This window comes from Carlito syrichta, unplaced genomic scaffold, assembly GCF_000164805.1.
Source record: "Carlito syrichta isolate Samal-C Ts95f unplaced genomic scaffold, Tarsius_syrichta-2.0.1 Scaffold173424, whole genome shotgun sequence".
NCBI lineage: Eukaryota > Metazoa > Chordata > Mammalia > Primates > Tarsiidae > Carlito > Carlito syrichta.
Window position 1 is genome coordinate 573,316 of NW_007117520.1, and position 24,278 is coordinate 597,593.

Sequence of the window (24,278 nt, forward strand, 5' to 3'; positions counted from 1 at the left end):
TTGTCATGGTAGAGAAAGTCTCTGGTGAAGTGGGCATTTTTCTGCTAAAGCTTTAGTTTACTTTCTCACAATACTCTCATAATAAACAGATGTTATCATTCTTTGACCCTCCAGAAAGTCAACATGCAAAATGCCTTGACCTGTCTGCTTTTGTTTTGGCTGGACCACTTGCACCTCTTGATAGCCTTTGCTTTGGTTATGCTTTGTCTTTAGGATCATATTGATGAAGCCATGTTTCGTTCATCTCCTGTTACAGTTCTTTGCAGAAAATGCTTCAGGATCTTGAAAGCTGTGCTCTTGTCTGCAGCTGATCTGGGAACTCATCTAATGGAAATGCTGCTCCACTTCAATTTTTCTGCCATGGTTGTGTAAGCTGAACCAATCAAGATGTCTATGGTTTTGACTATTGTTTGTGCTGTTAATTATCATCCCTTTTTAATTAGGGCACAAACAAGATGAAAGTTTCCTTGCAGATTGATATGGATAGTCTGCTGCAGTGGACTTCACCTTCAATATCCGGTTCCTTCTTAAAATGAGTTACTCATTTGTAAACTGCTGATTTCTTTGTGGCATCGTCATCCTGAGGTTTTCATAAAGCGTCGATAATTTCACTATTTTTCCACCCAAACTTAACTATAAATTTGATGTTTGTTCTTGCTTCGATTTTTAGCAGAATTCATGTTATTCTCATAAGAGTTATTGATATCTTTCTTAGCCTCAAACTAAGTCCTGTTCAGATATGTTATAACAAGTTAGTACATGATTATTTTAGTACAAAAGAAAAACTTTTGAATTTATAGCATAACTTTTTCATAATATACATTTTCCATAAACTCGTTGAAGACCTTGTATGTCCTAGATATGGTGCTAAAGAAATTGGCGAAGCAGCACCAAACAGAAAAAAAAAGCTTCAACCATAGCTGGCTCTAGCCAAAAAGAGAAAGGAAGCAGCAGCCTAGCAAGATAGAAAACTTTTAGACTATAAACACTCTACTGCTACTGCAGCCACACACCACAGGAAAGACCTGCAGCTCCATTCCCAAACCTGCCAGCACAGGCCCATGGAGAGCCTAGACTTCCACTCTTAGCAGGCTGCAACAAGACACACCATCCCTCTTGCCAGGGTACTGCCAGAGAAAACGTAATAGGGAGCTGAATAATACCTGCTGGGTAATAATAAAACTTCCAGTGTCAGTAGAGACACTGGGCAGCCTGAACCCTTTCTTCTCTGGAGTGCTGTGTGTGGAGGCACAGAGGAGAGTAAGGTCTTTCACCATCACTCGGTGATAATAAAGCCACTACCGCCCCCCCAACTCCCTACCTCACCCAGTGTCTGCAGAGGCCATGTAGGTTCAGTGAGGAGGCCTTTCTCTTTCCAGCCAGGTAGTTATCATGAAGGACTAACAAGGAACCAGAATTCCCCCCTTGCCTAGCAGTAACAAGAAGTTCTCCTATTTTCTTTACGTAATCAGAAACAGTGTGGGGAACCTAGACTTCCATTCCAGCCTGGGAGGAGCAAGATCATTCCCCTGTCCCCACCTTGCCTGTTCAAGTGGTTTTTGCAGTGAAGCCAATTAACTGAAAATTTAGTTAAGCTTCAGACTCTAATAACACAATGTGCAAAATGTTCAGATTTTAATCGATAATCACTTGTCATATCAAGAACCCATAAAATCTCAACTTTGAATGAGAAAATACAATCAATAGACTCCACCAGCAAGATAACAGAGATGTTAGGATTATCTGACAAGGATTTTAAAGCAGCAGTCATAAAAATGCTCCAGTGAGTAATTATGAACACACTTGAAGCAAATGAAAAAATATAAAGTCTCAATAAAGAAATAGCCTCAGTAAAGAGATAGAAAATAGAAAGAAGGACTAAATGAACATTTTAGAACTAAAAACTACAATAACTGAAATAAAAATCACTGGATAGGCTCACAGCAAAATATGAAAGACAGAGTAAACTAGAAAAAGGAACAATAGAAATTAACCCATTGAACAAGAAAGAGAAAAAAAGCAAATAAACAGATAACAATGAACAGACTCTGAGAGACCTTTAGTACCACAGCAGAAAGATCTACAACAAAAATTCTAATTTTCATCAGACACCCAAAAGGAGAAGAGAAGGAGGGTGGGGCTATAAAGTACTTAAACACCTCTCTCCTAATTTGGCAGAAGACATAAACCTCTGCAGAGTCAAGAAGCTGTGCCAATTCCAAACAGAATAAACCCAAAGCAGTCTGCTTTAAGGCATATTATAATAAACTAAAGACAAAAGAAAACACTCTAAAATAGCAAGAGAGAAATAACACTCTACTTATGGGAAAAACAATTCCAGTGATAGCAGTTTTCTCCTCATCATGGAGGCCAGAAGGCAGTGCTTGATATTTTTCAGATACAGAAATAGCACAAAATCCCAAACACTACATCTAGCAAAATTATCTTCCTGGAATGAAGGAGAAATTAAGACATTCTTAGGTGAAGGAAAAGAAAGAATTCATCTCCAACAGACCTCTAAAAAATGGCTAAAAACAAAAAAAGAAATACAATCATGTGTCGCATAACAATGGTTTCATCAATGATGGGCAACATATATGATCATAAGATTATAATGGAGCTGAAAAATTCCTGTTGCCTAGTTATGGCTTGATGATCCTAACCCTGTATAGGCCCAGGCTAGTTTGTTTCTTAATTTTTAACAAAGTTTGAAAAGTAAAAATAAAATTAAACTTAAAATTTTTAAAGCATATAGAATAAGGATATAAAGAAAAAACATTTTTATTCGGCTCTATAATGTGTTTGTGTTTTAAGCTGTGTTATTAAAGAGTCAAAAAGTTTTTAAAAATTTAAAAGTTTATAAAGTATAAAAGTTACAATAAGCAAAGGTTAATTTATTATTGAAGAAATAAAAATGTATTTTTGCAAATTTAGTGTAGCCTAAGTGTACAGTATCTCTAAAATCTATACTAGTGTCTAGTAATATCCTAGGCCATCATATTCATTCACCACTTACTCAGAGCAATTTCCAGTCCTGGAAGCTCCATTCATGGTAAATGCACGATACAGGTATGCTTTATTTTTATTTTTTATTTTTATGTATTTATTTTTTAGTTGGAATCTCACTCTGTTGCCCAGGCTGGAGTACAGTTGCATGCTCACAGCCATCCCGGTGTCAACCTGCTGGGCTCCTGTGATCCTTCACCTCAGCCCAAGTAGCCGGCATTACAGGCGTGTGCTACCACGCCCAGCTGGATTGTTTTTTTAATTGTGGAGACAAGGTCTTGCCAATATGCCCAGGCTGGTCTCAAACCTGAGGGCTCAGGCAGTCCTCTTGCCTCAACTTCTCAAAGTGCTGGGATTACAGGCTGAGCCACTGAGTCTGGCCTGTTTTTATTTTTTATGCCATATTTTTACTACACCTTTTCTATGCTTAAATACACAAATACTTATTGTGTTACAGTTACCTACAGTATTCAGTGTAGTAGCATACTGTACAGGTTGCAATAGGCTAGGAGTCATAGGCTGTACCATATAGTCTAAGTATGTAGTAGGCTATATCAGCTAATGTCATGTTAAGATGAAATCACCTAATAATATGTTTCCCAGACCATATTACCATTGGTAAATAAAGTATGGTCATTCTTAGTTTTAAGTCCAACAGAACATGTACCGGATTTGTGTGCTGAAAACTGTAAAATATTTGTGGATCAGAAAACAACATAGGAAAGATCATTTCTCCCCAACTGATATGTAGGTTTAGTGTAATTTATATCAAAATCCCCATAAGGCTTTTTTGTAGATAAAGACAAGATTATCCTAAAATTAATATGAAAATACAAAAAAACTAAAATAGCTAACACAATTTTGAAAAAGAAGAATCAATTACCCCAATTTCAAGACTTATTATATAGCTGCAGGAGTCAAGCCTGAAGCTATTGGTGGAGAGATTGAAGCATAGATCAGAGGAGCAGAATAGAGAACCCACAGACATACAGCCAGTTGATTTGTGACTAAGGTACAAAAACAATTCAGTGGAGGAAGGAAGGGTAGTCTTTTTGACAAATGATGGGGGCATGAGTAACTCAGCCTATATCTCATATCAGGCCAAAAAAACCCCAAAAAACAAAAAAAACCACAGAAGAAAATCTTCAGGACTTGGTGAACAGTTTTTAAGCATGACACCAAACATAGAGACCATTAAAAAAATAGTTTTATTTAAAACAAAGAACTTTTGCTATGTGCAGAACTGTGTTAAGAGGATGAAAAGACAGGGCACTTGGGGAAAATGATATTCACAAAGCACATATTTGATGCGGGACTCTTGGCTACAGTATGTAAAGAACTCTCAAAACCCAGCCTTAAGAAAACAAACAATTCATTAGAAATCCATAAAAATCTAAAAGAAGGGAATAGACATATCAGTAAAGAGGATATGTGGATGACCAATAAGTGCATAAAAAGTTGCTCAGTATTACTAGCCATTGGGGAAATGCAAATTAAGAGCACCATGAGATATCACTGCACATCCATTAGAACAGCTAAAATTGAAAATAATGACAATACCAAATGCTGGTATAACTGTGGAGAAATGGACGTCTTATATAGTGTTTGTGGAAATGTAAAACGATACAGCTTTTCTGGAAAATATCCAACAATGTCTTTAAAGAGTAAACATACACCTACCATATGACCTAGCAGTCTCATTTTTGTGCATTTATCTCAGAGAAATAAAATTACATCTACATAAAAAGGTTTCTACAAATGTGCTTTGCTTATTATAGGTAAGAATCTTTTATCAGATATGTACTTTGCAAATATTTTATCCTAGCATGAAGTTTGTTATCCTTTGTACATCCTCTGTACAAATGTTTATGGCAGCTTTATTTGTAATTGCCCCAAACTACAACCAAAAAGTATCTCAGTAGGTAGTTAAACAAACTATTGGACATTTCCTGGTGCAGTGGCTTATACCTGTAGTCTGAGCTACTTGGGAGACTGAGGTGGGAGGATTGCTAGAGCCCAGGAGTTCAAGACCAGCCTAAGCAACATAGTGAGACTCCCAACTCTAAAAACATAAAAAACAAATTAGCCAGGTATGGTGGTACACACCTGTAATCCTACTTACTCAGGAGGCACAGGCAGGAGGATTGGTTGAGCCCAGGAGTTTGAGGCTGCAGTGCAACATGACATGCCACTATACTCTAGGCTGGGCAACAGAGTTCTTAAAAGAAAAAAAAAAATATGGGCCATCAGTACCAAGGAATGCTATTTAGCAAGAAAAGGAATTAACTATTGATACACACCTCAGCTTGTCTGGATCTTAAGGGCATACATAATGCTGAGTAAAATATACCAATCTCAGACCTACTTGGTGGCTCATGCCTGTGATCCCAGCACGTTGGTAGGCTAAGAGGGGAGGATTGCTTGAACCCAGGAGTTCGAGACCAGCCTGAGCAACATAATGAGACCTGTCTCTACCTAAAAATTAGCCAGGAATGGTGGCATGCTCCTGCAGTAAGTTTAGTGTATTAATAAAACTTTAGTAGCGCTACACAAGATTTAAGCTTTCACAACTGAGAGATTCAGGATTGGATTTTGAAATGATATGTTTACTTTTAAAGGATGCCAAAGTTGTTAGAGTGAATAGTATATGAGCTATGTTAATGACTGTGAAAATATAAACTAGCACAGGCTAAAGACAAAACTAGAAGCTTAAGGCTTTCTACGCCATCTGATGTCCTACAGCATGTCGAATGCTTACTCCTTAGTGTATGCCTGTTCATATCTGCTTCTACTAGTTGAGTTGTAAAGTTATCAAAAGTCGTTTACTTGTTTGTTCTCCCAAACCTGGTCATGCTAGTTGTATTACTTATTTTAATATACACAATTTAAATAATTGTTATATCAACCAAGGAAAAGACAGATGTTTCTTTGAAAACTCAAGTTTAAATGCTTTGAAATGATTTGGAAAAGGATAAATATTAAAACATACTGTTAGATGTGTGCAAGAGAGCTATAAAATAGTAGGGATAAATTATTCTAAAAAAAAAAAAAAAGACGAGGGTGAGGATTGCTACTTGTTTTTGTATGTTCTTTGCCTCGCTTTTAAAGTAGTGTTTTTCGGCCGGGCTCGGTGGCTCAGCCTGTAATCCCGCGCTTTGGGAGGCCCAGATGAGTGGATTGCCTGAGCCCGCGGGTTCGAGTCCTGCCTGGGCCACTTGGCGAGACCACCTCATCCCTACAATAAATCACAAAAAAAAATTAGCCGGGCATGGTAGTGCGCACCTGTAGTTCTAGCTACTTAGAAGGCTGAGGTGGAAGGATCGCCAGAGCTCAGCAGGTCGAGGCAGCAGTGGCCAAGAGTGTGCCACTGCCCTCCAGCCTGGGCGACAGAGTGACACTCCAACTCAAAAAAATAAATAAAGTAGTGTTTTTCAATCTGTGGGTCATGAAGTCCATTTTGTGGGTTGAAATCAGCAATTTAAAAATTTATATATAAATTAAATACATTTATATATAATATATTAATTATAATATAATATATTAATTATATATGTATATGTTTAAAAGTCCCATTGTTTTATGGGACTTTTCTTGAGTTTTTAATATTTACGTGTGTGTGTGTGTGTGTGTGTGTATGTGTGCAGCTGTGTGTACAATATAATGTGTGACTCAGTGAAGTGCTTGAAAAACTTCTGAGTTTGGCCTAAACGCAGAAAAAAACCATTAGCAAATCAAATGCTTATGTATATGTTTTTATGATATTTAAGTTGACCTTATTGATAACCAACCAACTACTGATCTCAGTTTCCTGAGATAAGAGTTTTTGCATATTATATTTTACTCGTTTTTCTCTCATACCTCCTTATTGTCTCCCCCTCAGCCCACCACAACACACACACACACACACACACACACACACACACACACACAGTTTCTCTGTTGTTTAATAGCTTCGTATCTGCCATCTAGTTTTTGGTAAATGGTAGAACTTTCATTTGTGTTGTTTTATATTTTATTTTTTAGAGACAAGGTCTTGCTCTGGCACCCAAGACAAAGTGCAGTGCCACAATCATAGCTTGCTGTAACCTTGAACTCCTGACCTCAAGTGATCCTTCTGCCTCCATCTCTTGAGTAGCTAGGACTGCAGGCATAAGCCACCATGCCTGGCTGCTGCTGCTGCTTCTTCTTCTTCTTCTTCTTCTTCTTATTATTATTATTATTATTTTGAGTAGGAGTCTCAATCTGTCACCCAGGCCAGACTGCAGTGGCACGCTCACAGACACTGCAACCTTGACCTTTTGGACTCAAGTGATCTTCCATCTCAGCCTTCCAAGTAACTGGAACCACAAGCGTGTGCCACCACACCTGGTCAATTTTTTATTTATTGTAGAGACGAGGTCTCGCCATGTTGCTCAGGCTGGTCTCGAACCCCTGAGCTCAGTCAGTCCTCTTCCCTCCGCCTCCCAAAGTGCTGGGATTACAGGCTTGAGCCACTGTACCCAGCCTTAAAAGATTTTTTTTTTAGCGCTAAGAGCTCTATAATGCAGCCTTAGAGGGTTTCATTTACATATACTATGATGTAGTACACAAGAATGGGAGCAGTGCCACACCCTTCACTTTGTTCTGAGCCTAAAATTTTTAAATGCTGGAATGTTTTTATATTTAGGTATTAGTAAATTATTTCAGGCCGTATTTGGAGGATGGGCTTTTTTGGATGAATTTTTTAGTAAATAATGATTTATAATTTTTGTGATGCAAGTATGTTCATCACTGAGCATTGACTGAAGAGTTGTTTTCTGTAAACAGTAGGACACTAAAATAATGGTAGATTTTAAAAAGAAATGAAATTTAAAAGGTATATTGGTGTACGATTGAGATTTCCTGGGTGAAACCAGTGGTACTAAAGATGCAAACTCTCCCCATGAGACAGAAAGAAGGTGACGGGGAATAGTTGTTGAGTCAGAAATTTCTACCCATAAGAAGGTATACAGTCTGTACAAAAAAATGGGTGGAAATGGTTATTCATGATGTTAACGATTTAATAAGATCATGTATAAGCTCACCTCAGTTCACGCACACACAAAAGGTATTCTTTGTTTGTTTCTTTGTTTGTTTGTTAGTTTGTTTGAGTCGAGGTCTCACTCTGTTATCCAGGCTGAAGTGCAGTGGCATGATCACTGCTCACTGCTCACTGTAGCCTTGACCTCCTGTGTTCAGACATCCTTCTGCCCCAACTTCCTTAGTAACTAGCTGGGACTTCAGGATAGTGCCACCATACCTGGCTGGGTTTTTTAGTTGTTTGTTTTTAGTTTGTTTGTTTGCTTGTTTGTTTTTGTAGAGATTAGACCTTGCTTTATTGCCCAGGCTCGACTTGAACTCCAGGACTTGAGCTGTCCTCCTGCCTCAGTTTTCCAAATAGCTGGAACCACAGGTTTGGCACCACCACATCCAGTCAATTTTTAAAAATTTATTGTAGAGACAAGGTATTGCCAAGTTGCCCAGACTTGAACCCTTGGACTCAGGCAATCCTTTTGCCTCCATCTGCCAAAGTACTGGGATTACAGGCGTGAGCCACTATGCCCTGCTAAAAAGGTGTGTTTTAAAACACTAGTTTGTAATTCAGTTGGCATTACCCTCAATTTCATTTCTAACGGTGTCTAGACTAGCCCATAAAATCATGAGTGAAAAATTATTTTAATAATTTTAGCCTTGAATTCTGGGTCTTGGTAGAATTTTTCTCCTCTTAGAAAAAAAGGCTAAATTTTTCCTAAACTAGGTGTCAAAGGGCAGTAGTGAGATTGGACTAATTCATGCAAGCATGAATGAATGACAATCCCATAAACCTCTCAGAAATGGTTTTCTTTTGTAAAAAAGGTATTTATTTTAGGTTTTGCTTTTTGTTTTTTATTGTTAAAACAGGGTTTCACTCTTTCACCCAGGCTGGAGTACAGTGGCATGATTACTGCTTACTGCAGCCTCGACCTCTTGGGTTCAAGTGATCCTCTGGCTTCAGTCTCCTGAGTAGCTGGGACTATAGGCATGCAACACCACAGCTGGCTAACTTTTCTATTTTTTGTAGATACGGGATATCACTATATTCCCCAGACTGATTTTGTACTCCTAGGCTCAAGTGATCCTCCCACCTCAGCCTCTGAAGGTGTTGGGATTATAGTCGTGAGCCACCACAACAGGTTTTAAGTTTTAATTTAAGTGATTCTTTGCTGATATTTCAGACAAGACCAAATGAAATGAACATCTGAGACTCTGTGGGAAAAGCTATCTTTATTTTTTCTTCTTTTTGATGTAAATGTGCCTTGATTGGTACAGGGGAAAGATGGTGGCCATCCCTCCCCCAGTCACTCTGTAGAGGCCTGGATAATCTTCTGATATTTAAACCTGCCCTCTAAAACAGGGATTCTCAACCCCTTGGCCAGTGACTGGTACCAGCCCATGGTCTGTTAGGAACTAGGCCCATAGCAAGCAAAGCTTCATCTGTGTTTACAGCCGTTCCTTATCACTGGCATTATCACCTGAGCTCCGCCTACTGTCAGATCAGCAGTGGCATTAGATTCGCATAGGAGTGCAAATCCTACTGTGAACTGTACATTGGGGGATCTAGGTTGTGTTCCCCTTATGACAGTCTAATACTGGATTATCCATCCTTCCCTCCCATTTCTACTCCCACCCACCCCCTCGTTTGTGAAAAAATTGTCTTCCATGAAACTGGTCCGTGATGCGAAAAAGGTTAGGGACTGCTGCTCTAAAACATGCAGGGTACCCAGATCAAGAGTGACAGAAAGGTATTTTTCTTGTTCTTTCTACTATAGCAAAGTCAGCTGCCAGAGTGAGCTTTGCAGTACAGGGGAAGGGGGTCTCACTTTAGATCATAGCCTACGTGAACTGGTAAACTACAGCCTCCCTGCTTTACAGGGTCCTGGTGGGACCCTCCTGGCCTGAGGGGGAGATTATTACACTACCAAGGTGTTGCCCTATGGGGTAATTACCAGCAAATACTCCTTAGTTGGCAGTGATTGGCTCCAAGTCATCCTTAGCTGATGTATGAAAAACTAAATTAGCACAAGAAAGATAGTTTGAAGGTGTTACTACATAAAGTATAAAAAGACAGGTGGTAAATTGCAGAGCTATCCTATAATAAGTACAGGCAATACATTTAAAATTTTGTAAAGGCAGAAGAGGAGGGAAACAAACATTTACTGACATATTTTCCCACCAAGGAGACTTTTTACAGTCTGACATATTTTACCTTAAAAACTCATTTGAAATTTGTGTTCTCGTCTATAATGTGTTCTTGCTTATTTTAATACAGAGTGATGTGATTTACTATTAAATAAAACTGATACTTTCAAAAGATGGAAAATATTTGTCTATGACTTGACACAACTGCCTCATACTCCTGTAGTCCAAACTGTAGTCTGAGAAGCCTGAACACATTTATCTCACAACAACCTCAGGACAGGGAATATACAGTGTCAAAATTTTACAGATGAGAAAATTTTAGACTCAAAGAGGGAAGGAACTTATACAGGTCTCACAAGTACTAGATGGTAGTGTTCAGTTTCTCCCCCCAAAGTCTCTCCTCATAAGCATATGTGATTCTGTAAAATAGAAAAACTGGCAATATAGAGTGTGGATCTAACAGTTAAGAAAGGTTTGTGCTTCTTTATGTTATTTTTACAGGCCTCTTGTAAAAATCATGTCTTTCATTTCCTCATATGCACATTGAGTTTAATTTCAACCATAATGTTGGAAAAGGATAAATAAATATTTTTAAAATCTGACATTTGACATGCTTGAAATCTAATTCTAAGTAAAAGCAGTTATTAATGGGATGACATCCCTGAGAACTCTCCTCAAATCTAGTGCACTTCTCTGTGTATCTGTACATACCTTTAAAACACAATGTCTTTGCTATAAAATACTGAATTCCTCACTACGTTGAAAACAAGCCATTTCAGTCTCCTGCTTTTCCATCTCCCAACAATTCCCTAAATGTGTAACTCATCCATAATGCATAGGAATAGCCAAGAGCTCAGATCCTGATGTCAGTAGCATCTAGTTTTAAATTCTGACTCCAAATTATTGGTGTAATTGTGTAAAGTGCTTTAGTTCTCTTCTCAGTTTCCTTTAAAAAGGAGGTAATAATGATTATTCCATGGGGTTTTTGTAAATCTTCTCCTGAATTGTTTATGATTGTTAGGGTGTAATGTTGTCATATTGTAATGCCCAAAAAATTCTGGATTGATGATTTACCTTGTAAATTCAATTTAAATTGAATAAACATATTGTTTAGTAAGGGTTATGCACCATATATATTCATTAAGTAAAATTTGCTTGAGAATTCTAATAAGTAATTCCACAGTTTACATGGCCCATATTTTTGTCACAAACTCTTTCTACTTGAGATTGATTTTCATGAAGGAAGAATACTGCATAATATGTAGCATTCACCTAATCTATTTAGTTAATTTAGTATTATAAAAAGATTTGTAAATAATGAATGTCCTTACTCTTGAAGATACTTTTATACGTCTTGTACTGCTTCTGATTTACAGTTGCCTTGTTTTACAGTAGGACTTTCTTCCGACAGTATGTTAACAATTGGAAAACTTCCTATCAGGAGACTAGCACCATCTTGACAGCCCTGTGTTCAGCTTCTACCTTGCTAATTGTTTCCTTGGGATTATTTGGATTGTGTAGAAAGCTTTGTGCAAATCCTCTTATTACTGAAGTCATTGTTGCCAGCAGGAATAAGATTAAAGGTGCTTAAGTCTGTAGAGTTGTTTCTAATTTGTACGTGTCATTTCGGTGGCATTTTAACAGAACTCTGTCTCCCATCCCTCCCTTCTCCCCCGGTACTATCGCAAGTTGGGTCCAAGAAGCCAGGCCATTGGAAGAAATCTCATTTTATCCTCCTAATTATTATGCTGGCACTCAGGAGATAATTTTTCCCTTCATGCACTGCCAATTAATATGCAAATAGTCTGATAAATATTTATGCAAGATTTAAATTATGCAGGGGTGCTTTCAGTGTATTCTGTAAATGAATTGTTCGTGGACTTCAAAGTGCTGGCTGCTGTGCTAACGAGGAGAGATTTGCATAAGGCCCTAATCACGCGCATACTGATTAAGCTTCATTATGGAAACTGCCAGCTGCAATCTTTGTTTCTATTTTATTACAAAAAGGGGAACTTTTCATGCTTCAGTTGCCTTGACAATGTCAGTCCTAGCTGGTAGGAAAGACTAAAACTCCTCAGAGCAACTGAAGTTTCCTTATTCAGTTGAAGATTGCTATGGTGTAACTGAAGTTGTATTTTGCTTCTCCCCTTAATCCACTTTCTACCCCATTCCCCCAACCTTGTTCTCTTAAGAACATAGTATAGATTTGTTAGAAATAGTACTACTTTCTTTCTCCCACCCCAAACCGCTACCTGTTTCTTCCTTGTTTGGACTATCTGCTCCTCTAGAAGATTTCACAGCAATGCTGGGCTGCAGTGACTATGTTCTAGGTGGGTACCAGTGCAGTTCTTTTCTTAGAAGCTTTAATATGGAAATAGCATGTGTGGGGTTGACTGTGCATAAATGCTTAATCGCATAGGCAACCTATGCAGTGGAGGGGGGAGCTGGATTGAGCATGGAAGGAGGAAAGCATTTGCAAAGCACTAGCATACTTGAATTTGCAGTAGGTCCCTCCCTGTGACTAACTCTTCTGGGGGTATTTGCAGTAAATAGTGTGGATTTAGAATTCAGCTTGAATGAAGGACATTTTTGCTTTTTGAAAATTCTTATTGAGAGCATTTCATGTAAATCTGAAGCATTTAAAAACTGTACCTAAATAATGTACACGTTAATAAAAATGTTTTTCATGTCTAATGAAGAATGTATTATGCAAACCCCAAAAATTCTTAGTGAAAAATAAGGTGGAGCCATAGCGTAGAATTGTTCCATAAATATTAATTAAAAGAGTAATTCATTGAGGGGTTACTTCAATAGGTCTGTTGTTCAATTTCCAGATTTTAGAAACTGTTAACTGTTTTCAAATTTTTGCTGATATTAACCCCCTTTTTGTTTTTAAAATCAACTATATTCTTAAGAAAACTACAATTTTAAATGTTTAATGCTTCCTTTTAGAGTTTTTTTTTTTCTTTCCCTAGAACAGAAAGCTTTTTGGGCAGGGAGGTGTCCAACCTGAATATATAAAAACCATCTTTGGTGACTAAGATATAAAAGAGATTGAGGCACTTTGGTTTTTAGACATATAATGGCTAATGGTGGCTATACTTTGTATGGAGTTTTATCTGTTTATATGCAGATTATTGAAACCTTTTTCAGTTATTCTAGTCACCTGGAAAGTCAGATGATATGAACTCCAGGACTTGAATATTTTACGTTTAAAACTTTTTATTTCTATATGTCATTTTCCTCACTTGAAAATTGAGTCTGCTCCTGTCACCTTCATAGTCACCAAAGATAAACTAAAAGAACGCTTCTGAAAGCATTTGAATTCTTATGCAGAAGGTATGGCCTAAACCCAAGGTAATAGAAATATCTGTCTAGCACAGTAAGAAGCAATACGTAAAGGGTAAATAGCACAAACAACAAATTTATGTCAAGAATTAAATCTTACATTTACTTAGTTGGGAACTCAAAAAAAGGAAAGAAAAATACCTTTTTGAAATATTTTTTAGCATTTTATTTTAGAATTAGCAATTACATCTCTTACTTTCAGTTAATAGTAAATACAGTTTAGTCTTCCCATTGTTGTGGTTAATCAGAATTTTGTTTTATCCTTTTTTGTTTGTTTGAGGTAATTTTAAAAAATGCATTTGAAGCTCTTGACAATTCAATAGAAGATTCTGAGGAGATTCACATAAAATACTTGTGACGTGATCTTTAATTTATAGACGGGAAAATTAGGATATGAATTGTACAAGATCAACTTACAACTTGTTAAGAATTATGCTTACTTTCTTTCTGTGCCTTTGTATGTGGGAAAATTGTTACCCCTTTTATGAATGTTGACTGATTCATCAGTTTTCCACTTTCCTCTAAAATTCATTTAAAGGAAGCATTGAGCCGTGTATATGTTTAATGGTATATTCTGTTAACATTTGTTGACTTTCATGAGATTTGGGTTAAGTCATTCAGAAAGCTAATTTTTACTAAGTTGTACACCTGTTCCTTTCAAACTTTAGTGTCCTTTCAGATGATATTTAAATTTTTCGACACAGTGAGAAGGAAGTTGTAGGGCTGCCCTCATTTATGACCACAGACATAAGAATTTTAACCCTTTGAACATCTGAAGAACAAACCAACGTTATTATAGAACTGCTTAAGCCCATATGACAGGCATCAGTTACAAAAACTTACTGTATTAGAAAAGCTATTGCACAGCTTCTAGGTTGGAAATGAAAATTATGAAAAAAGGACTCCTGATTTCTCATTGATTATGCATGTGGGTAATGCAACGGTGGACAACATGGTTGGGATTTCTAATGATTATTTTGATTTCCTAGTTAGACATTTAAGCAGATAACAAAATATACTCTTTGATTTTAAAACATTAAATACAGTATAGTTTAAATATTTGTTCTCTAGTACTGATTGTAGTTAAATGGTTCTTAACTGAGTGGAAGAAAAAGGCAAAACTTGTTTGATTATAAATATTATAAGACTGAATTTGCAGTAGATATAGAATAAGAGGTATCTTCATGTATATTCAGTTTTGTTACTCTGTCAACGAGGTAAAAGAAAAGCACAGTTGTTCTTGTCTCTTCTCCTGTATCTTCTGAGATACCTGTTATTGCTTGATAAAAACTTTTTCCTATGGAAACAAACCTTCATTAACAGGTAACCCTAAAGAAGATACGTCAAATTAGCAGATTCATTTGGGATGTTGCAGCAGTAGTATTTGTAAGTGGAAATGGTTGTGATTCAGTTTTGAAATATTAGATGTATCTGTTATGCCTTATGGTACAACTTCTCGTACTGGTTCATGGTTGAGATATGAATTTAACATAGTCTCACTTTGATTCTTTTCAGTTTGGTTGGGGAAGGGAGTAAATTTGGAAGTATTTTTCTTAAACATGTTTTATTTGGTTTATAGGTTAAATTACTATCCCATCTAATAACGAGATTACCAATGTTTTGTTTTGATTATAATTAATGAATATCTTTAGTTATAGAAAAAGATACTTTATTTGGGAATAACTTTTTTTTACTTTTTGAGATTCTTTCCCACTTCCCAGTTTTGCTTTTTAAATATATTTCATACTTCATGCTATAAAGCATTTATTCCTTTCACATCAGACTCTATTACGATTTTTTTCAGGTTAGAGTTCTGCTGACCTTCTTAGAAGAATCTTAAAATTCTTTAGAAAAACAATTCATTTGTAGATCCCTCCAGGGTCCAGGGAATTCTGAATTTCTTCCAGATAACCTTTCTCTACAATTTCTATTGTTTTAGCCTGACATGTGAGCACATATTCTTTGAATTGTATGAGTGTAACATTAGTTAACCCTTTCCTCTGTCACAGTTTTGCTTCCTTAACCCCATCGCAATTCCCAATTTTTTAATAACCGTATTTACCTCTGATTTATTGCAGACTCAAGAATGAACAATCCGTCAGAAACCGGTAAACCATCTATGGAGAGTGGAGATGGCAACACAGGTAAGAGATGGTTTTCTGATCCAGCTTTTCATTAGATCTAATAGAACTAAAAGAAGAAACTTTTCACTTAACTAAGACTCATATTTGACCAATACAGACCAATTTGAATATTGAGTTTTCAAATATTATTTAGTACTTGCAGAAACTGGAATTATGTTTGTTTAAGATTATCTTATTGTCTTCTTCAGATGGCTTCATCTTTTTGCTGTGACTTAATTTTTTAAATTACTAAATGGGAATAACATATCTTTGAGGTCATTGTGAGTATTCAAGGAGATAATATATGTGAAATCTTTTTTTTTTTTGGAGTTAGAGTCTCTGTTGCCTAGACTGGAGTGCAGTGGCCGCTCCCGGCCACCGCAGCCTCGACCTGCTGGGCTCCAGCGATCCTTCCACCTCAGCCTTCCAAGTAGCTGGAACTGCAGGCGCGTGCTACCACGCCCAGCTAATTTTTGATTTATTGCAGAGATGAGGTCTCGCCAGGTTGCCCAGGCAGGTCTCGAACCCGCGGGCTCAGGCAATCCACTCACCTGTAATCCCAAGGCGCGGGATTACAGGCTGAGCCACAGAGCCCGGCATATATGTGAAATCTTAAGTAATGTGCCAGCTACATAGTAATCATTCAGTAAGACGTTCTTGTTACAGATGTCAATCAAAATAGCAAATCTCATCTACCCCACATTTGATATAAATTATATTAAAGCTATGATAGTATCTGTAGGTAGTTACAGACACACGCCCATTTCTAATACATCCTTTTATTTGGTAAGTTTTTTTTTTTTTTTTTTTAATTCACTTGATTAAATCTTTTATCAGGAGAAAATTAATTATCATATAAATGAGAATACTGAGAACTCATGAGAGAAAGGTAAACTAAAAAAGATTAGCTTGTCTCCACAGCCCATACTTTTGATTTTGTGTAACTCTCCAAGGATATTTGACTATGTATCTTCATAATCTGCCAGAGCTGGAATAGGTACTTCCCTAGTTTCTGGTAAAGGCATAAATCAAAATATTAAACCAAATAAGACAATTATGGGCAACAAGGCACAGAAAGTAATTGTTTCTAAAGTAAACTAAATTTTTCACTCGCAGAGAGGGTTCCCTTTCTGGCCATCGTTTTTTAAAATGCCTAACTATTGGAGATGGTAAGAATGAGAGGTACTCTTAGAGACTATCTTTGTTTCCTGACTACAAAACCTTTTAATTTGTAGTAGATGGATGAGTTGGGCCAATGTAGCAGTTTCCTGCCTACATGTCTTCCATTGTAAACTGTCCTATACCTGGAGATACTTGTTTATCTTTTAAAATTCTGTAAACTGTACCTGCCTCTTTATGTGAAACTGAGCTGTGGGGCTTCCATGTTCAGCCCTATTGTATTTAATATACTTCATATTACTTTTACTGAGGCTAGCTACTGTAGTATATCCTGAGAAGGAGAAGGGTGGCATTTTATTCTTTCTGTCAGCTGCAGTCTCCTCTCTGTTATTTCTCTGTCCTTTGTTTAGACTCTTATCTTTCTTTATGTTGTAGCACTGGTTCCTATGGCAGTGCAGGTATTCTAACCACCTAGCTTAAGGATGAAAATGTTTACAGAGAGAAATAGAGTAGCCGATCCCATTAAGAGAGTAGGGGACAGCAAGCAGGACACCAGTGCCTATAGAACAGCTTCAAAAAAGAGGCATGCTTTTCTCTCTAAGAGAAGACAAACAGAGAATACTGAAAATATCCACTACCTCAGACTCCTTGAGAATCTCCCTATTTACTTGACTGTCGGTACTGTAATAGCAGTTTCAGTAGTTAGCATTCATTGAGCACCTGTAATACTTAACAAGATCCCTGTGGCATGTTTTTAAAATCTTAAGTACTGTGTATGACCTGATACAATTTAAATTCTTATAACAAATTAGGTATTATTATTTCAAGGAATGGGAAATTGTGGCACAGAGCCAGCCAGGAAATAAAGGCAAGTTTAAGGTTTGCAGTCAGATATGATTTTTAATGTGAATTACAGTAAAATAAAACTGAAATTTTAAGCAACAATTTATATATGCTCAGACCTATATAAGATGAATTCTGGCAAGAGCACTTGTTGAAACAGTCTAATGAATTTCTTGCCTTGTTTTTAAATTTTTACTTTATTATTTATTTTGCTTAAAATAATATATAGCTTGTCACAGAATTTAAATTGCATCAGTAATGTACACAATACTTAAGATTTTAAATAACATGTTATGGGGTTTTATTAAGTATTGTAGGTGCTCAATAAATAGTAACTAATGAATCTGCTGTCATAGTGGTGGCAAATTTTTAGATTCGGTGGTACAAGTACATGCTTGTTGCATGGACATATTGTGTAGTGGTGGGGATTGGGTCTCAAGTTGCCCATTCCCCAGATAGTGAACATTATACCCAATAGGTAATTTTCTGAACCCTACCCCTTCCCCCAACTTTTTTGTGTCCCTAGTGTCCATTATTTCCATTTTTGTGACCAGTTAGCTCCCAAATTTCATGACCTGTTTTGATATGGAATGCATGGCAGACTTATACCCACCATAGAACTGAACACTATCAATTTTGATATTTTGCTTTTTAATGCCTCTAAACCTACAATTTTGTAGCTAAACTCTAGCACTTTCTTAGACTTCTTTACTTTCATCACCAGCAATAGCAGTTGATTTTCTTTTTTCCCTCCAGAGAGAGAAAATTGTTGTTTTTTTGTCAAAGTTCTGCTAATGAAATAATACATAGCAACTGGACCAAATGTGAGCCAATCACCCATCCTCTTTTTTTTTTTTTTGAGTTAGTCTCACTCTGTCACCCAAACTGGAGTGCAGTGGCCGCTCCCAGCCACCGCAGCCTCCATCTGCTAGGCTCCAGCAATCCTTCTGCCTCAGCCTTCCAAGAAGCTGGAACTACAGATGTGCACTACCATGCCCGGCTAATTTTTGATTTATTGTAGAGATGAGGTCTTGCCAAGTTGCCCAGGCGGGTCTCGAACCCACGGGTTCAGGAAATCCACTTACCTCAGCCTCCCAAAGTGCTGGATTACAGGCTGAGCCAGCCCATCCTGACTCTTAAACATAGTGGCTCACTTCCTGTTTATCTACTATAACATTTGTTGCCTTTGTAAAATTACAGGTTACTTCCATCTTATGGGCCTTTACATTCATTTGACAAAAACAGAAACTTTAAGTGTCGATTTCTCAAATGTTAAAAGTTTGCCACTATATTCTTAGCTGCTCCTCCCACTGATGTCAGTTTGTTTAGAAATATAGAAATAAGTTTGAGTTCAATTTTGCATACTACATTACCATGTTTGATATATTAGATATAAAATTACAGTTTATTTAAATAACTACATGCTTACAAACTGATTTTTATTTTAAAAATAACAAATGGACCTTCAATGATTTAATTGTTTAATTGTTGGTTAATTATTATTTTTGGTAGTTCATGAATAACAAAAATTTTTTAAGGGAAGGAACCCTTAGTATTAGAATAAAACTGAAGTGTCAGCTGGGCTCGGTGTCTCAGCCTGTAATCCCGTGCTTTGGGAGGCTGAGGTGAGTGGCTTGCCTGAGCCCGCGGGTTCAAGACCCGGCTGGGCAACTTAGCGAGACCTCATCTCTACAATAAATCAAAAACTAGCCAGGCGTGATAGCACACGCCTGTAGTTTCAGCTACTTGGAAGGCTGAGGTGGAAGGATTGCCGGAGCCCAGCAGGTTGAGGCTGCGGTGGCCAGGAGCGGCCACTGCACTCCAGTCTGGGGGACAGAGTGAGACTTCAACTCAAAAAAACCCCAAAAAACTGAAGTGTCACATTTTCTGAATTCAGAATACTTTTGTGTAAATCATTTTCAAGAAATGATTTGAGAGTTATTAAAGATAATGATATTGTAAAATTGTTTAAGATTGTGTTGCTATGTAACTTCTTTGCCTTTCTCCTGTCAGAGTGATTTGTTTAAGTTGAGAAGCTTAAATTGGACAATGTAGTTTTGTCAAATAGCCCTTATATGTCCACAGAGAATCTATAGTTTAGGTAGGTTTCTTTCTTTATTCAATAAATGCCCGTTCTGTATGTAAAATAGTATAGTTGATGTAATTAGAAGATACAGTGCAAATAAATGAGATGCCCTTAGTGCTCAAGGAGTTGACAAGACATATACAGATAACTAATTCTGGATGGATTATGGAAAATCCAGAGGAGGTATAAAAAAGTGCCGTAGTGATGTTAAATAGGTGTTTCTTTAAGGAACTGTGAGTGTGTTTATAGATAGGCCTGGTGGAGGGAACCTTAAGGGAAGGGGGATGGTAAAAAAAAAAAAAAAAGCCATTGATTGAACCATGGTAGGAGTGAAGGACTGGAATCAAGTGTGGAATGAAGGATTGACTTTGAAAATGAAAAAAATGCTCCCTTTCTCTAAAATTGAGGAGAAGCCAAGAGTAAACAGCGACAGACAGTATTCCAGTTCTTCAGACTTCAATGCAGCCATTACCATTACCACTGGCTTATTATAATTTTTGAAAAGTTACCATTGACATTTTTGTAGTTATTATTATAATTGTAAAAGTAAAATGACAAATTTTTAATATAAAATTTGAACGTAAATTTTATGCATCTAATATAAATTTTTCTGATGCTTATTTTGAAATATTAAAACATTTTCTTTTAAAGTAGCTGATGCAAATTTTTAGTCAGTTTATTTATTGAATTTTTAGTTAGTTAACTATCTTTCATTTACTTTTTGAATTTTTTGTCAGTTAACTATCTTTTTTTCCCTGAATTATGACAGATCCAAGGCTCCCCATCCTGTCCTTTTTCCCTTGATTTTTCATTCAAGTGATTCCCCTCCCACCCCTGCCTTCCATAATAATATCAGGATCTTTCTGGCAAATGAAAAGTTTAAGGAAATTTATTAATGCAATTTGATATGCATTTATGAAATGGCATTCCACAAATATCATCATCCAAAGTTTCTAGTAAGCAGTGATGTGTTATTTCTGTGCGATTTACTAGTGCTGTGGCTAGTATTAGGAAATTATATTCATCAAAGCATGATCAGACATCATTTTCTCCAAAATGAAGAGAAAAGGTCCTGAAAGACCAGAGCATCAGTAAACATACTTGCTATTCTTCGTAGAAATTTAAGAACTTGATGTCTTGAACCATCACTTGTTTTGGAAAATATATCCAGATAAAATACCAGTGTTTTCAGAAACCTCAGAAAATAACTGAAGGACAGGCTTCAAAGTTCTTGTTACACCACAGTGGAGCATTTGCAGATTTCAAACATATAAGGACTGTTTTCCTTTTGAATTTTTGTTTATCCAGGGGCCATTTTTAATGTTCTTCCTGATTATATATTAGTATTGTAAAATTTATTCCATATTTTACTGTGTAGACTTCATTCTGCACTGGCCAAGGTGCTCTTATAAGCCTGAGGGTAGAAATACCAGTACTAATTTTTTTTGTAATTTCTTCATAGTGAAATTTCAAATAGTGGGTTATTAAAAAGCTAGAGCCCTTCCAAAGATCCTGAGGAACACAGTGAAGATTCTTGGTAGCTTAGAAGCAAATATCAAACATGTATAAGAAAGATAGACCTTCCTCTAGTGTTTAGTTAGATAGATGTCAATTACAGGATATGTCATCTAAGAGTTTGACCACTACATATCGAGGAATTTGCTCTGTCCATTGGTGCACATGGGGTTTTGTTTTGTTTTGTTTTGTTTTTTGGGGGTGTGGGGAAGGGAGAGAATTTGAAGCTATAATTACTGAACCTATGAGAATATTAGGTGGCATCTGAATTAAGATTACACTTTTGTCAAATGAGTGAACGGACAATCGATCCTTTTGCCAAGAGATAATCCAGTAACAAATTTAGAATTTTAAAGGTAGTATCTATTTTTATTCATGACTAACAGAAATTTGACACGCTAAAGAAAGAATTTGTTTCTACAAGGCTGCTTTAGGCACAGATTATTAGAGATTGTCTTTAATTTTTTCCTTTCTCCCTATTAGACATTAGCTTAGCTTTATGACATGTCACTTTTTAAATATTTTTTCCCCAACAAGTATTAAAGAATTTTTGGTATACAAAGATTTTCCAGCCATGTTATACTTTACATCTTGCTTGAAGCAAAAAACTAGACTTCGTTATTCTTTCAGTTAGATCATTATATAACATCTTGGCCTAGAGCAGTGGCCATAGAAACTAGGGGTCAAATTTAATGAGCCATTGGGTTGGGGGAGGAGATTGGGAGGGAGGTAAAAAAGAAAAAGAAAGAAAGAAAGGGAGTAATTTTAAATGAATACCTGTATTTGGCTTGGGGCTGGGAGAAATGTACTGCCCTTCTCTGAGGAAAGACTGCACTACAGAGGAGTAGATGTGACAATAGGTGATATATTTCAGTTCTGAAAATGTTGCACTTGGGGTGCCTTGTGATGCTTATGGGTGAAGATGGGGCAATTGAAGATAGAGACAGGTTCCTGTCAACAGGTGTGGGGGAGTCCTTAATAGGGAGAGGCTGCTGGGAAAAGAGTGGAGTCAGGTGAGAAGAGGACCAAAGGACAGAGCTCTTCTACAGTGTTGAAAGGGCTGGCAGAGGAAGAGGAACCCATGTACTGTCCAGTAAGATGGCCACTTGCTACATGTGGCTATTTAAAGTCAAATGAAATTTAAAATTCAACTCTCCAGTCACACTAGCTACATTTCTGGTGTTCCATAGCCACATGTAGTTAGTGGCTACCACATTGAATATCACATATATAGAACATTTCCATCATCATTGAAAGTTCTATTGGACATTGCTTAAGTAGACTAGGAAAGAACAACTGTAGAGATCAGAAGTGAACCAGACAGCAAGCTCATGGAGTAAGTATTCAGTGTGGTCCAGTCCTGCCATAGGAGGGTTAAAATGTGACCCTTGACTTTGGCAATTAGTCATTACTGGGGACCTTTTAAAGATTTAAAGTAAGTGTTGAGAATGAAATTGCTGTGGTTAGAGAAATGGATGTTGTAGAAGGGGAATGATAAATGTAGTCAACTGAAGGAAGCTCTGTGTGGGGCTGTGTAATGTAGTGGTTAAGAGCTCAGACCCTGACTCAAACCACATGGATTCATTCTTGGTTCTTTTACTTACTAATTGTTTTACCTTGGGCAGGTTATTTTTTTCATGACATTGTTTTCCTTAGCTATAAGATAAAGATAAATAATAATCCATCTCATAGTATTGATGTAGACATGGAAAGTAAATAGCTGTGTGGCTTAGTCAATACCCAGTAAGTGCTAGGTATCTATTACACTTATGATGCTGATGATATTAAATGAAGGAAAGAATGAATGAGAAGGTTAGAAGATCTTCCTGGTGGAGCAATTTGAATACGTTTAGATGCTAAGGGAGAAGAGCCAGTAGGAGGGGAGTAGTAATGAATAGATTAATCAGAAATAAATTTTTTGTCTTTTGTTTTTGTTTGGTTGTTTGTTTGTTTGTTTATTTTTAGACAGGGTCTCACCTCCTTGCCCAAGCTAGAGTGCAGCAGCAATGGCATGGCTCACTGCAGCCTTGAACTCCAGGGCTCAAGCAATCCTCTTGCCTCAGTCTTTCTAGTAGCTAGGACTACAGGCGCATGCCACCATGCCTGGCTAATTTATTTTTTAGAGATGGGGCCTTGCCCTGTTGCCTAGGCTGGTCTTGAACTCCAGGGCTCAAGCAATACTCCCACTTCAGCCTCCCAAAGTGCTAGGATTGCAGGTGTAAGCCACCTCGCCCAGCCAAGTACTCATTCCTTTTTATGACTGAATAACATTCCATCATGTAGATATACCACAGTTTGTTTATCCATTCATCTCTTGGTGGACATTTTAGTTGTTTTCACTTTTTGGCTATTGTAAATAATGCTGCTATGAACATTTGGATTCAGATTTGTTTGAGAACCTGTTTTCAGTTATTTGGGGCATACAGTCATGCATCACTTAAAATGGATAGATTCTGAGCAAACCTAGATGGTATAACCTACTACACACCTATGCTGTATGGTACAGCCTATTGCTCCTAGGCTGTAAACCTATACAATGTGTTATTGCACTGAATATTGTGGGCAGTTATGACACAGTGGTAGTATCTGTGTATCTTTTTTTTTGAGTTGGAGTCTTACTGTGTCACCCAGACAGGAGTACAGTGGCACACTCACGGCCACCCCAGCGTCTGGGCTCCGGCGATCCTTCCGCCTCAGCCTTCCAAGTAGTTGGAACTACAGGCGTGCGCTACCACGCCCAGCTAATTTTTTATTTATTGTAGAGATAAGGTCTCACCAAGTTGCCTGTGGTAGTCTCGAACCTGCAGGCTCAGGCAGTCTACTCGCCTCGGCCTCCCAAAGTTCTGGGATTACAGGCTGAGCCACTGAGTCCGGAAACGGTACAGTCAAAATGGGGTATTATACGAGGGAAACCCACAAAACCCTGGAATTAACTTTTGGAGGGTGGGCCCCTTGTAGTACAGGCTTCCCACACTAGGTAAGTGTCCTAGAGACCCATCAGCATCAGTGTACCCATCAGCTTTTTTTTTTTGGAGATTCTT

At 37.3% G+C, this 24,278-nt stretch overlaps 1 protein-coding gene across 5 annotated transcripts in view; it reads left to right on the forward strand.

Annotated features, from left to right (window-relative positions):
- POU2F1 (POU class 2 homeobox 1) overlaps positions 1–24,278 on the forward strand; it is a 188,874-nt gene that overhangs the window by 88,939 nt on the left and 75,657 nt on the right. For 4 of the 5 annotated variants that reach the window (XM_008051452.2, XM_008051451.2, XM_021709324.1 and 1 more), the window contains one exon: positions 15,630–15,695. In XM_008051452.2, the coding sequence (XP_008049643.2) occupies positions 15,630–15,695 (66 nt within the window). Of the gene's footprint in view, positions 1–12,270; positions 12,534–15,629; positions 15,696–24,278 lie in introns of those variants that run through there. The other variant, XM_008051450.2, reaches the window with a different exon arrangement.